Source organism: Erigeron canadensis, chromosome 3 (assembly GCF_010389155.1).
Source record: "Erigeron canadensis isolate Cc75 chromosome 3, C_canadensis_v1, whole genome shotgun sequence".
Taxonomy (NCBI): Eukaryota; Viridiplantae; Streptophyta; class Magnoliopsida; order Asterales; family Asteraceae; genus Erigeron; species Erigeron canadensis.
Window position 1 is genome coordinate 6,028,315 of NC_057763.1, and position 15,805 is coordinate 6,044,119.

The 15,805-nt window shown below is 34.2% G+C and overlaps 2 protein-coding genes across 2 annotated transcripts; one reads left to right on the forward strand and one right to left on the reverse strand.

Moving 5' to 3' along the window:
- Nucleotides 1-5,195: 5,195 nt before the first annotated feature.
- On the forward strand, nt 5,196-8,996 carry LOC122591427. Its single transcript, XM_043763697.1, has 10 exons — nt 5,196-5,373; nt 5,938-6,007; nt 6,239-6,339; nt 6,431-6,675; nt 7,182-7,313; nt 7,439-7,561; nt 7,811-7,939; nt 8,044-8,228; nt 8,442-8,595; nt 8,699-8,996. Exons 1-10 carry the CDS (start codon nt 5,196-5,198, stop codon nt 8,915-8,917), a joined length of 1,536 nt encoding a protein of 511 aa, XP_043619632.1. The 3' UTR covers nt 8,918-8,996.
- A 133-nt stretch (nt 8,997-9,129) lies between these two features.
- LOC122591428 (endoribonuclease Dicer homolog 3-like) lies at nt 9,130-15,805 on the reverse strand. The gene is made up of 11 exons (XM_043763698.1): nt 15,778-15,805; nt 14,459-14,733; nt 13,691-14,252; nt 13,161-13,354; nt 12,853-13,062; nt 11,881-12,357; nt 11,125-11,391; nt 10,646-10,972; nt 10,071-10,281; nt 9,878-9,995; nt 9,130-9,778 (listed from the first exon to the last, which is right to left on the reverse strand). The coding sequence occupies exons 1-11, from the start codon at nt 15,803-15,805 to the stop codon at nt 9,577-9,579; spliced, it is 2,871 nt and encodes a 956-aa protein (XP_043619633.1). The 3' UTR covers nt 9,130-9,576.

Genomic DNA, 15,805 nt, shown 5'->3' on the forward strand with positions numbered 1-15,805 from the left:
CAAAGTGGGTCAAAAACGGGTTTTGATGCTTTTGTGAGTCATGGGTTAAATTCTTGAAGTGGGTTATGTTCATTGATGTTATTTCATGTCTAATAAAGCATAAAATTCAATTTTAAAAGCATTACAAACCGGTTTCAAGTGTCAAATTAGGGTTTGGATGTTCTTGGTTAATTTTGACTTTTTAGTTAAACCATTCTTACCCATGTTGCTACCCACTTTCTTCCTCTATGTCTTTAACTCGTTAAATCCATGTTTAAGTCAATTCTTAACATACCCCTAATCTCATATCCATCCAACAAACATCATTTTGATTCTCACGATCTAACGAGTCCCGAATAATGAAATTATGAACGTGTATTGATATGCATATATGTATAACTATAGGTTATGATCGTGTGATGGATATTGTACGCTTGTGACCATTCTTAACTTGCATTTGCCGCTCAAGGTGAGTTTCGTAAACCCTCCCTACTCAATTGAGATTCGGGCTGAAAAGTATACGTTCTTGTTATTGTTATTTAATCGATTGTTAGATTAACGTATTGACTTGTTGCTCGGTTAATTATGCTTCCATTTATGAATACTTTTTGTGGTTTGGGTAGTTGTACATACATGGAAGACGGTTATACTTTCAATGAATAGGAGATGTGGTAGGAAGGCTGCGGGGGACCCTATATATAAGCATCAATGATTCCTTGAAATTAGAACCGTAAGAAGTGTATGTGCATTGTGTTGTTGATTGATGGAAAACGTTTTGATAAGGATTGGGACATAGGATCTCGCATGATAACATTTTCCCCCTTAACGTATTATAGATTTGTGATTATGATAACGATTAAGTCCATGTTGATGGCATAACGATAAACCCATGATTTGTGTCATAACTTTGTTGTTAACGATATTGTTTAACATGTATATTGAATATGAATGCTTAGTTGTAACGTCACGTTGATATTACGCATTTGAAATATATGTAAGTCGTGCCGTGATATTACGCATTTGAAATATATGTAAGTCGTGCCTGGAACGTATTTTACGCATTTGAGATATATGTAAGTCGTGTCTGGAACGTAGTTTACGCATTTGAAATATATGTAAGTCGTGCCTGAAACATATTATACGCATTGTTTATCATGTAAGTCGTGCAGGTTTATTGCGCATTATTTATTATGTAAGTCGTGCCATTATAACTATAATTGAACGAAAACGTTGACTTGTATTGATTTGTGATAACGTGAAACCTTTTAGGGTTTCCTTGGAACGTGATTAAGTACTCTAATACTCGTATATCGTTAACGGTTGTTATCCCGACACACTTGTTTCCTGTTACTTGTCCCTACGAACTCACCAACTTTATGTTGACGCGTGTTAGTACACTTTTCAGGTGAACAGGTTAGCTCATAGACGTATTGGATGGTTGATTGCTTGATCATGCTAGACTTGGACTTCTTGGATCCGTGATTCATTTCCCGAATTAGGGGTTATGCTTATGTGTGATCCGGATACTTGCATTATTGAATGATTCGTATGGATTACTTGATCCTTTTTATGCATTTAGACTTACTCTACATAATTTTCATGTCGTGCTGTGCTTAGTATGTAACCCTCATATTTCCGCCTTGTTGGGGTGTTAGAAACAAAACTACTTAAATCTATACATTCATGTCAAGATCTAACATTCTTATACTCAACCTATTATTATCTTTTGCATCATGATTATTTCTTTTAGATCAATCTTTTAAATATGCATGCATGTGTAGATCCATGTGTTTTTAGTGATAAAATAGAAAGATAAAGAGAGTGATAATCAAAAAATTACAAGTTATCAACCTTCGAAGATCAAAAGAAGAAGATCAAGAGTGTTATTGGGTCTCCATTTCATGGCTGCCCTTTGAGTGTTTCATGGCTGTAACAAGCTTGAAAAGAGAAAGGAAAATAAGCTACAAAGTGAAGGAAAAGATGAAGAACAATCAAATGAACAAGTTGGGTACCCTTTAATGATCAAGAATCAAAAGAAAGGAAGAAGATTGAACTTGTTGTGCCCCTTTTTCTGCTGCTGTTCGACCAGCCACTTTGGGGGCTGATTTCGTGCTCTTGTTGCCTCCAAATCGACTCCATGCTTCCATCATACATGATACTAGTTGTTGGATGATTAATGGAACTTATTATTACATTAGATTACTTAGATTTAAGCTCCTTTTTTACCTTGTTTGAACCGAAAATGAAGAGGAAGAAGTGCAGGATTTTTGAGAGAGTTGGAGAGAGTGTTTGGAGATGTGTGTGTGTTGGTTTGAGAGAGAAATCTGAAAATGAGAGAAGGAGGGGGCATACCCACGTGATTTAGGAGCAGGAAAGAAGTTAGGGGTAAGCTTATTGGCTAGTGGGAGTGGTAAGTTAAGTCCCATTGGTTAGGTTAAGTGGTGAGGTGTTGGGGTGGTTCTAAATGTAGTCTAGATTCAAAATGAGGGTAGTTTTAATCAAGTTATGTAGTAATGGTTTGATTATGTAAATTTAAATTATACAAGTATTGGAGTTGTAATTATATGTGTATGCATAGATATAAATATTTACTTGTGTTAAGTGCAAATATTAACTCTTGCAAGATATAAATATATGTATGTATGTGTATGTATATATATTGGTACTAAACTTTATAAAATTTCTTAATGTATCTTATATTATTTGAGTTATTGATTACATTTTGGATACATAGGTACTTGTTTGTTAGATTGAATAATTATAAAGTTGTTGTTACTTTACGTATTCTCGAAGTTGACTTGATTAATTATTGTTACATTTTTATAAAATTTTCATAGATTCTTCACTTAGAGATTGGCTTGTGTTAGGCATTTCTAAGATGAATAGCTATTTTTAGGCATTCCATTGAACTAGAGGGTAATTATAACTATGCCTTAATATCTAGAAGATTAATTCTCTTAATAAACCTCTAGGGAAAAATGGTTAGGTAAGTCCAACTAAATCATCCTCGTCGAAAATTAAGGGTTGTTACAGTAAAAGTATTAATAATATCATTTAACAAAGTTGAAATAATTAAATTTGATCTAATGGTTATGAATTAAAGATGAAATTCATCCAAAGGTTCTTATTTGTTTAGGAATGAATTTAGTACCTTGTTATATATATATTGGTAGATTACGCATTAAATTTTCTTAGAATATAATATAAAATGCTAAATTATTTGTTATGCTTAACAATTTAAATATTAAAATGGAACTTAAATGTCTTATAAGATAGAATAGATAAATTAGAAAACATATATCATATTAGAAAACACATAACCCTTTGAAATTTTCTTTTTTTTCTCCTAATAACACTTGGTACCCTTTATCCTAATAACACTTGGTACCCTTTATAAATGCGGAATGATATTGCTACAACAACATTTAACCATCTACAATAATATCTACATTATACAGTTGTATACTGTAAAATGAAATTTATACATTTATTGTAGATGGTCAATTTATGTTGTAACAATATCACTATCCAAATTAACTAAGAAATTTTATTTTTTTTTAATCAGTTTCCATCTTTAGCTTTTAAAAAATGAACTTTATTATTAACAAATTAAAATTCAATTTATTACATTTATAATCATTAAAACTATTTTTCTATCACTTAGTTGTTTTTTTTGTTTTGTTTTTATATCTGTATAATCGCTATCAATATTATATTTGTATAAAACTAAAACAAGTTCATTCATTTATATATGAAATTTTTTTCAAATTTTAGTAATTATCTAATATTTAAATATTCTAATCATTTTTTTTTCGTTCAGAAAATATATATTATAAAAAGTAAAACCGGCTAAAAAATAATTATGGTTATAATTGTAGTAAAATTTATTCTTATATATCATTTGATTGTGTTTTAAATTTTTGATATTCATTTTATTATATCTGGTTATAAGTGACATTTATTCATGCATGTATAATCATATAACGTTTTTTTCAAGATGATAATTTATTTATCGATCTGATTTGTTTATGTAGTATAAACAAAGCTGATATTTATTTATCGATCTGCTTTATTTATCGATCTGATTTAACATTTGCTTTTAGCTAGAAATTCAAATTATACTTTATATTTGATGTTTTTTAGATACATATATCCAGTTTGATTAAAAGTATATTTTTACACACGTATAATATATATATAATTTTCTTTTACCAAAGTTTTTTTTTAGATTATTCATTGACTATATTTTGTTTAATTTATGTTTTTTATTTTTGTATAATAGTTATTTTTTTTCATAATTGTATGTTGATATTGAATATTTAAATATGCTATTATTTAACTGTTTGTATGTTATCAATTTATTTAATTAAGCGAAGTTATATAAATTATCATAAAATCCCAAAATTGAAACAAAATATATAAGACATATGTTTTGAATTTACCGGTTCATCAGACCGGACCGAAGAGTAAGTATTTAATATTTGAGATTGAGATGGTTTGAAAATATCACAATGACAAAAGTTGCATGAACAAAAATAAAATATAAGAGAAATAAGATTTGGGACCAAAATAAGGAAGTAGCTGGTCTTATATAAAAGGAGGGCTGGAGACCATTTGAAAGTGTAAAACAAGGCAGATAGACAAATGGTAATGAACACTCTAAATCATCATGAAACAAAAGATGAGTAATCGCGTGATTCTAAAAAGACTCCATGATACTCCTTTTTTCCTTCACTAGTCACTTCTAATACCACTCGATTTCATCTTTTTCTTGATACCACACCATCAAAAAAGTGTAAAAAAGCTTTGAAGAAGTCATGCTCACTATCACTTTATTATGCAAATTCCTGAAATTTGACTCAAGAATTTTTATTGGTTTCATAATCTTGAATATCAATCATCTTCTTTTTAATCATTTCATTCTTCATTCTCTTTGTTTGTATGGTATTGTTAATAACACTAAAAGCTTCATCTTTTTCTATTCTTTTTAAAACCCCATTTCAATTTTTTTTTTTTTTGGGTTAAAGTTAAAAGCTTTATACAGAACCCTTGTTAAATATGAAAAAACCTTGAATGCCCATATCAGTTTTATTGTCAAATTTTTATGCTACAGATACTAAACTCAACTTGGGGTTAAAGTTTAGAGCCTTAGAAATCCAGGCATGCCAAATATGCAAATATATTGAATAACCATATCAGTTTTTGTTGTTAAATAGATGGTTGGAAGTGGCAAAATGGAGATGATTACTGGCAAAGGATGTTCAAAGATGTATACAGATGTAACATGTACACTGGGTACTAATTCCTTAAAAGATCATCATCAACCACCACGTCATTCAACGTCGAATTCTCCATTTTATGGGCTCGTTATCTGTGTTACTGGTTTGTCCAAAGGTGATTCAATCTTACTTTAATCATCTGGTATTGTAAATTATAATTTCTTTGATCATTTGATCTCAATAATTAGTTGTTATTCAATAGCTAGGTTTCTCAATCCTGCAACGGTTGGAATTACTTACTAATGTGTTAATTTTGTGATCATTTTGTTAATTAGGGGTTCTTGAACTTGTTGGCTAATGTTTTATAAATTTGGTTCATCTTCTTGTGTTTTGTTTCAAGACTTTGAATCTTTATGAGTTACCATGCACCAATTTGCTCTTTCTTTTGGTCTAAATGAACATGATCTTTTTTTTATCCATAAGTTTGTATGAATTCTTAATCTGGAATTCTGGATCATAAAACTTGATGCGTTGCCTAAAAATTCAAAGGTAGAATGGTTTTTGGATTTATTGTTGTTTTTCATTCTTATGTCATGAAGTGCATGCAATATTAGTTTATTCGAATCAACTAACTTTTATGGTTGGTTTCATCTACTTGTCTTACATGATACATGGAAAAAGTCTTGCTGGCCAAATCTTTGACTTTTTGAATAATTTTCTTCTTGATGTTGACTTACAGAAGCAAGAAAACAAGTGATTGATGCTACAGAGAAATTGGGTGGCCAATTTAGTTCCCATTTGCATCCCCAGTGTACACATTTGGTGGTTCAAATATCCTTTTTACATCTTTAGTTTGATAAATATCATGTGATCTTTAAACGATTTTGCGTATCGAATTACATAATAATTGAGCCAAATAACTATGTTAAAACTGTATAATTGTTTATTAAATAATTGAAAATGCACATCAACTAACATATACATATTGTGAACCTAAATCATTACTATCAATTTACTGTAAACTTAACGCATATCTACAGCTCCCATGGACGTAAACCTGAGCATGTCTTGAAACACGGTGCCAGAGATGGTCTATTTGTTGTTACACTTGGATGGTTTGTCGATAGTGTAAGAAGAAATGGTACAAGTTTCTACTGATAAATCTTCTTTGGCGCTTACCAAAAAATGTTTTTTGCTACATAAATTAACACAATTCGTTATCGTGTGTTTAGTGAGATTGAATGAATCACTATATGGTGTGAAGAGTTATAAAGAAAACTATATGGTGAAAGATGATATTAACAACATTGGTACTGGGAGTTCTTGTCTACCTGTTGCTATGCTTGAAAATGTTAAACAATCTAACTTGATCCAGAGATCGAGATTAGACCCATTAGAAGAGCAGAAAAGAAGTTCAGTTTTTTCAAGGCAAACCTTTTATTTAGACCCAGACCTTTCGGCCGAGCTGAGAAACAAGGTATTCTGGATTCATAGCTTACATAGCAACTACCAAGGAATATTTTGTGACCATTGGGCTCGACTCTTTGTTTGATCTTTTCGAACCATTGTATGAAATAAAAGTGTATTTATAATGTGTGCAACCTACTAAATAGCAAAGTACCATCACCATGTGGAAAGGAATTTTTGGAAATCTCTATTTTTATCGTATACAATATGCTGACTCAGGTGTTTCATATAATACCAGTAGTACAGAAAGTTTCATACTTAACTATTTCTGTAATTATACATATGAAAGTTATGAATATTGCCTTGGAGCTGGACCTGGTCTCTCGGGTCCTCTTACCCAAGAATGTAGGGGGCTTCAAGGCACCAATTAACAAACGGGTAATTCAAGATATCATTGTCGAATCTTTGAAACCCAATACCCTATAAGTTATGAATATTGGTTTAAAAAAGTGGTTCCAGACTAACCGAAACTGTACTATAGTGTTGACCCAAAATAATAATAAGTGCATTATGCAGGTTGTAGATGCTGTTCTTCGGGAAGGTGCTATAGTGACAAACAGGTGGTTAGTTGGTCAGGACACAGCTTACGTAGTGTGTGAAGTTTCTTTTGTTCGAAAATATTTTGGTCACTCCAATAGTATTGTTACGGTAAGGGGTACTGTATTCGGATGTATATAACGAATTATAATGTGGGAACAGGGTGATTGATGCAGAAAATATAAGCATATATATCTTTTAGCTAAGTTTTACTTAATATGTATGATATATCTCAGCCTCAATGGGTTCTGAAGACTGTAAAGGAGACTCGGCCACAGAGGCTCATCCATTTATCCGCTGACTTGGCACGTCATGTAGGAACAATGCTTGGTGATGACCAAGGTGGAACTGATCGAAAGGTATGTATTACTACTCTCGTACACAATCTAGTTCTTAATAGCTCAAACATTATGAGGTAGAGAAGCTTCAAGTGTTCATCTCTTTACAATCTTGATGATTTAGAATACACCGGGGTCAGATAGTTATGCACTCATGCCGTCCCACCACTTGGGAATGTTGTCTAGTAAATACCGTAAATGTTGAATTTCAAGTCAAATATTACATGTTTGAAGTTCTTAGTTACAAGTATTGAATATGTTGTCCTCTAGGTTAGCAACAAGGCTGATGTTTCTCAAGATACACACAATTTTATTACGAAATCAGACCACAAAGAGAACCAAAGGATTGCGATCCTTGCAAAAGAGGGGGTCAGAAATCGCCGGGGCCATCATATGGAGGTAATGGGCAAATGGCATTGAATTTATGTTCACTTGTAGTTTTTGTGATGGCATTTAGAGCATACAAGGAAACTAGACTACTAGGGATTGTATTGTTTATACAGGAGTGTCAAACACTAATAAAGCCTTTAGCTCGAAGCATCCTTCTTGATTCAATCAGCTGGATTATGTCTGAGCCATCATCAACTGCGTCTATCACTATGGACTCTTTTAGTTTGAACGATGCAAATGAAAGCATGAAGGAACCCAGTGATTGTTTTGTGAATTTATTACGTCCACTTTCGGAAAGGTTACATTTACATTACTTTTCTTTTTTCTTTCACCTTCTGTTGATTCACATGGGAGTAGAGGTGACAAGATGGACGGGTTGGGTAATGAATTTTTACTTGTTTAGTTAATATGGGACATCTTTTTGTACGGGTCAAAGGGGCTGAGTCAGGTTGGGTTAGTTAATCCTTACATCGCTGCCCATTGAAATACCTGATCTTTCTATTATATGTAGGGAAAAGAGCGAGTTAGTTTTCGGGAACCACTTCATTACCATACTATTTCCAGTGGACCGGTTCGCTGAGATGGGCCCTGTCTCAAGGACATTCTTTAGTCACACAGGGTTCACATGTTCACAGTTGCTAGATCATATCTATGCCTTTTATCAGGTAACAAATTATAAAACCGGATAAAAAAAGATACAGTATATGCTTGACTATCTGCTAACTTTAACAAATGCACAAAACTAACAAGACTTTTGTTTATATATAGGAAAACATGTCAACATCCGAGATAGAGTTAGCAATCCACACTGATTCTCGGCATGCTGACAGGCTGAGGTCCATGTACTCGAGTAAAGACGCTATGGAGTACGGTTTTGTGGTAGTAAAGCGTGTTGACTTCTTAGGGAGTCACAGAATCTTTAAAATGCTGAGGCGTGTACCTGGAAACTACAGTAACAAGGTTTACGAGTTGTTGACTCAAGCATAGCAAATGAACTTTATAAACACACTGGCAAATCTATTATCAGTTATAATTGAAACTATATTAAAATCTTCCTTTTCCATAAGAGGCTTATGCACATTTACATGCATATAGTCTCAAGGTAAAGTTTCAAGGACAACACTCAATTCTGCAATAAACAAGTGGAGTTGGACTCAAGCATAGCAAATGAACTTTATAAACACACTGGCAAATCTATATCAGTTATAATTGAAATTATATTAAAATCTTCCTTTTCCATAAGAGGCTTATGCACATTTACATGCATATAGTCTCAAGGTTAAGTTTCAAGGACAACACTCAATTCTGCAATAAACAAGTGGAGTTGGATCAAGTGGAAAATCCCTTGCCTTTTGAGACAAAGGTCAAGGCTTCAACTTTCACTCCCTACAAAATGGCCGGAGGTCCTTCTGGAAGCAGCCTCTCTACCTTAGGGTAGCGGTTAAGCTGTCTAAATCTCACCTCCCCCATACTTCGTGGAAGACGGAATTGGGTACGATTGTTTGCCAAAACTGACTAGTACAAGGCCATTTGAAAGCAACAGCTAATTTTCCCCAACGTTATACATACTTTGATTAAACCAACCTACTTTGATTAAACTAACATCATAAAATTTGATTAAACTAACCTACCAACCTGTTAACTTTCTAGCCAATTTTGAGCATTCCAAGTCGCTGGAGCTCATATAGCATGAGTAGTGCAGCAGAGTCGAAAGAACTCTTCTTATCTGCTCGTGGATCTCCCGTGAGCTCAATAGCACCATAATTAGGAATAGTCAAAGTAATATGAGACTGAAAGCCATTGAATGCTGTTCTTTTCTCAAGAACTTCACCAATGTCAGTTTGATTTCTGCATCATCATGATTAACTTGTAAATTGACATTGACAATTTAAATTAATCAAAATAAAAGAAGTTTCAGCAAATAACTTGAAGCAAAGGTTTACTGACTTCGACTTTTGCTCTAATGGCGTAAATATTGGTGCTTGCCACTGCATTTTCATGCACAGCTCATTGAGTGAAGATCTTGGCCCTCCCTTTTTCGTGTCGATTGACTTTAGGACTGCCGCTGAAATGAACATAAATTTAAGAAAGAGATTGTAAAATGTTTCCATGAAAATGAACAAACTTCAGTGATGATTACCTTGGAATTCAACCTTTGAATTTGATTCTTTCTCAAGTAAACATTTCTCGACAAGGGGGGTATCTTCTGGCTGACGATCAACAAGATTTAACTTTAAATTCTTGACAAGATTGGGTTCCTCTGGGGTTGTGTCACTTATATTGCTGCTTTGATTGTTGATTTCCCCATCCCTATTGTCTAGACCCAGATTTTTCTGTGAAATTTCTCTTTTCTGCAAAATGGTACCATATGAACATGTAAAGAACAACCTTAATCATCTGATTCTTGAAAAACTTATATTGAGCGCATTCACTTATGAATGAGTCAGTTCAAGTTATGTTTCATCTGTAACGACTCAAATGGGTAAGATCATCTACAAGACCTTCAGTCTTTTATATTATAAGATAGATTTACACCGAAATAAGACAAAAATTAAAATCATATTTGGCCTAACCTGTCTCATACAAGAATGATCAGTTTTCAGAAGAACCTGCATTGACCCTTTACTTAACCTGTCCAACCCTCCCATATTTCCACCTCATCTTATGGCTAACTTAATGAGCATGACAAAATAAATAGTATGAAGGAACCCAAACCTCTAGCTCTTTTAATAACCGAATTGCGGCTAGACCCCTTGCAAATTTTCTAGTTGGACCGCAGCCCTGTGCAGATAAAAAGGCATTTTGGAGCTGCAATCGTAGCTCCACCATAGTAGTATCGCCCTTGCTACTACACGAGTAGTCTATATAATAACCCATTGAGTCACATAACTCCCTCAGCTCACGTGAAGGAGGAAGCTCAAGTTTGTCTGGTGTTACAATTGGAGATAATAAGGGCTCAATGATGCGCCAAACTTTATCTAGATTGAATTTGGTATCAACTAATATTGCCCCAGCGATACTCTCTAATAGATCACCAAGTGCCTATGACAAAACATGAATAAAAAATTGTCACCTTTTTGACCGAATACCATAAAGACCCGTTAGCCAACCTGCCTACTTTGACTCCTCTACTAGTCTACTGACCAGTTTATGCAAGAAATACAAGATAAAAATGTTGATATCTGGTAACACACCTTAGGGCATTTCTTAGTCTGCAGCGAGTTTGTATCAGTGGACGATGAAGCGACAACATACTCTGCAATCTGACTCTGGAGATAACTCGACCGATACTGGAGGTGTAGATGAAGTTTTCGTCTTACAGCAGCGGAAGCAAAATTTTCGTTATTCACTGAGGCTGAACGTAAATCCGTCATCTCTCCGGGAGTGATGTCTCTATGCTTTTCGTAGAGATGCGAAGTAATAAGCAAGTCTATTACCGAATCACCAAGAAACTCTAACCTCTACAAGAAATCATGAACAAAATCAAATAAAAGTAAATTTGTTAGCCGTTTCACCAAAAGGAAAACTCACCCTCTATGATATTCTTAATCAGAGGCAACCATTTCAAACTGTTTAAGTTAAACAAGTCAATTCATGTTTTATCCTTAATGGGTCGAATGAGTAAAATCAACTAAAAGACGAACGATCTAATGGGTCAAATAGGATAAAAATCGCCCAAGGAGTATTGTTAGTGCTTTACATGGATTGTAATTGTAATAGCATAGATTTTGTATTCATGCTTAGTATATTAACTATTCACAAACAATGTTTGTCAGTCAACCCAATCCATACAAAAAAGAAAACTCGTTTAAACCTGAACTTTTATTTTTTTAAACAGCTCAAACTTAACCTGTTTTGACCCATTGCCGGATGTAAGTAAGAATAAAATGATTAACTAATTTATTGAGAGTAAGAAATCATTTACTTATTGAGAGTAAGAAATCATTTACCTGATAGCAGTATGTAGTTCCTTGATCTCGGTCCGATGCATGTGTGATAGCTTCCAACAACAGACCCTTCGCCTCAAACTCATACTCAAGTTTCGACTCTACACTGTGAATGATATCAAGCTTTGGAGTGTATGAATGGAGTGCAGCAATTTCAATGGCTTCATTGATGCGTGATGGATCAAGATCACAACATACTCCGAGCCATTTCATACAGTGAAGGGCACCTATCAACCCTTTGCCTACATAATAAGCTGCTACCAGACCCTCAACACAGTCAGATACCGTCTTTGAACTCAACCATCTGTGGCCTCTATCACAACACCTTCCAATTATAATTTTTGGATCTTCAGTCTGGTATTTAATATCGATAGGTACTTCTGTAGTCTCGATGCCATGATCACAAGGGTGACGTCTAAATGGAAGCTGACCAGGTGCAGCCCATTGAGTAGGATCAAATGCAGTATCTCTTACGTAACCCTACACATGAAGGTCCATAAGATTTTTATGATAGGTTCATTGAGAATATTGCTAAAATGTACCAATCCAGGTATAAGAGTAACTATAGATGTGAAAATTCCAACTCACTTAATTAAGGATGGGTTGGCATCACGGCATGAGTTATGTTTTCTCTATAACAGGTAAAATAATAAAAAAAAATGCTAAAAGTGAAATGGATCGAATGGGGTAAAAGTCACCTAGTGGGTCTTTTCAGTGCATAAAACCTCTTATGTTGTTGAACTATATTAATATTAGTAATCATATTTTTTATGCCAATAGCACTTTTTATATGTTTTATCTTTCTTTCAGTTAAGAAGCTAACCCACCTATTATACCATTTATAAGTACTAGTAGAAGCAACCAAAGACTGCGGCACAAAAGTTCAGCCATATCGGGTATACTGATGTGATATATTGCCAAGTATATGACATATACAGCTACATAAGCATAATGCATACACTACAGCAGACACACCTGTAATTGACGTCCGATTCCCAAATTATATAAGTTTGAATTACAAACTTGCAATGATCTCCGAGAAGATAGATTTCCTTCATGATCCTTTACATATTTAAGATAAAGATCACAACTGATTACATATTTTATCACTGCATCACCAAGCAACTCCAATCGCTCCATAGAAAAACTTTCATTGCATCTATAAGTTGTGATGGCTTCCAAAATCTAAACAAGACAAGAAACACAACATATTGGGATGTGTAAGTCAGTTGCATGGCCAGTAACTGAAGTCTAAAGAACATAAATCACTCTAAATCACAAACCAGTGATGATGGGATGTGTAAGTCAATAGCATGGCCGGTGATCTCCTCACGAAGCTGGCTAGCCAGCATTAATGACTCAAGTCGGTGCATTAATGAAGGTAACAGATAAATTGATTTAACAACATCTATTCTCACATCGATAATGACTAGAAGTTCCGGTGGTATATGAGGATGATATTTCTTCATGTGAATACCTTCGAAAAAAACCAATCAAAAGACTTCTTCTATACAGTAACTGTAGAGAAGCATATGCTCATTTACTTATGAAAGGGTCCATTCAGGTTACCCTTAAAAAGAACCGGTCAAATGGGTCTTAAATATGTGGATCATGATTGAAACAATATAACTTATGCCATCATAAGTCTCAAAGTGATTAAAAATAAATAAATTGGACACGGTAGCATTCGGTTAAGCATAACCCTTTTTTACCAGAGAGAAATTACTTAATTTGACCGCATTTGTGTACACTCATTACCTGACCCACCCATATTGCAAACTCTAAAAAATGAAAACCATAAGTTTCAACAAACCTTGACGACTGAAGTCCACAAGAGGGTTATGTGTCTTATCACTTTGTTTCAGCAGCAACAAGTGTTGTCTGGGGTACTTTAGCACAATTTCATACTCTTTCTTAAAATAGTCGGTGAATGATGAAAATCTTGATTGATCTCTGTCATATGGACTATCTGCAGTTTCATCTTCAATAAATTTCAGAACTATATACATTTTCCCGGTGTGAATAGCCAAGACCACAACTTCATTAACATTATCTTTATGTATAGACTTATTGGCAAAATGAATCATATCGCCATGATCAGAATTCATCATGATTGAATCAACATTGTCTCTTTCGGCCTGAAAAATGGAATTTTTCTTGACGAAATCAACTACAGATACACACGAGCCAATCTCTTTCCAACTGATCCTCAATGGTTCTAGGAACTCCAATGGCAAAAGCAAGTACATGCAATTCGGATTCCACAATTTTCTGTTTGATTGTAGTAAAAACTCTCTTGGCTCTTTAGAGCCGGTATACAACTCCCCAAATATTCCATTGAAACATAATTCATGAAATCCCTTAGCTTTTGCTACCTAGTAACAAACACACACACAAAAAAAGTTGTAAGAAACAAAAACATAGCACAGATGCATCAAAAGATAGTTGGGTTACTCTATAGATTAGCAACAAACTTTTCCAGTAGTACTCTTCAAACCATTGAACTAATTTTTGTCTAACTTTCATTTTAACAATAGTAATGTTATAAATTCCCATATAGTTAGACAAGTTTTGGTCAAACCTGATGTGCATTGAGATGCAACTTCACATATGAAAAAACCTTGCATTTCACAACGTTGGAACCAATGTATAAATTCATTTGTACATCCTCCACATCTTCATCTAGCTTTGATTCAACTAAAAGAACCAAACTTGAAAACTTCACATCAACAATATCACATGTGAAACTGACTTTATAACCATAGAAGTCCACACAGTCGTTAATTCTGTCACCCCAACTACCCGATATTGCACGAATCGGTGTAATCCCATGTAACTCCTTCTTCTTTTCACTCCCTGAAATAACAAAACAACGTTAATTGTGGCAGATATCTCTTTATAGAGTGCTCCAATCAAAATTAACAAGGAATATCTCCCAATAAAAACAATTTTTGGAGTTATGCAAGCCATTACCAACTCCACCACCATGTTACGTCTCATGTGAGTTTTGTAGTTAGGAGTATATTTAATTAAAAACGGTTAAGGGTGGTAATGTGCCTATCGAATCTGTTAAAACGGTCTCACTACTTTGTGCTTTGGGCAAACCGGAAAATTGAAACAAATTTTGCTACGGTATCAATCTCAATTAATCTAATACCAATGGGGCTATTTGACTATTAACCACTTATCTTTAATGTGGCAACTCTTGCTATTAACGGTGTTCATGAAACGGTTTGACCCATAAAACCGTCAAATCCAGATGAATTTGAGACAAATTCATATCTGGCGGTACGTTCTTTCGAATCAAAATAATTGGTGAACACCATTAATAGTACTAGTTCGCATTAACAAGATAAGAGGTTAATAGTTAAAATAGCCCAATTGATATTGATTTTGTAGCAACAATTATTTCAATTTCAGGATAGCCCAAATCCCATCTTACAGAAAGTAATGAGACCGTTAATAGATTCCAAAAGATTGACCCCCTAACTGTTTTTAACCCAAAGTCAAAAACCCCATTAACTAACGAATACAGGATAAGATTGACTTTATAATCATATTTGAATTTAAAGATGTCTGTTTGTTGGGTTTTTTTCCCCATCCAGTTTGATCAGATACATCAGAAATATGTTTGAGCTCAAGGTAAAATGGAAGATCTTGGACCGTCCCCTCCGGCTATGGACAAAGGAGAAGATTGAAAAAGTCATCGTTGCGTGTACTATACTACACAACATGATCATCAAAAACAACAGGCGGGCAATATCACCGGTTCATATTATGGACCCACCGGTACCAAAAGTTTATAATCCGGAAGCAAACCGGGAGTTAATGGACGAGAACGTGCATCATCGGCTCCGATATGATCTCACGGCGCATGTATCGGTTTTAGACTTATCATACCTTGACGATCCAGCGATGCAGCTACCAT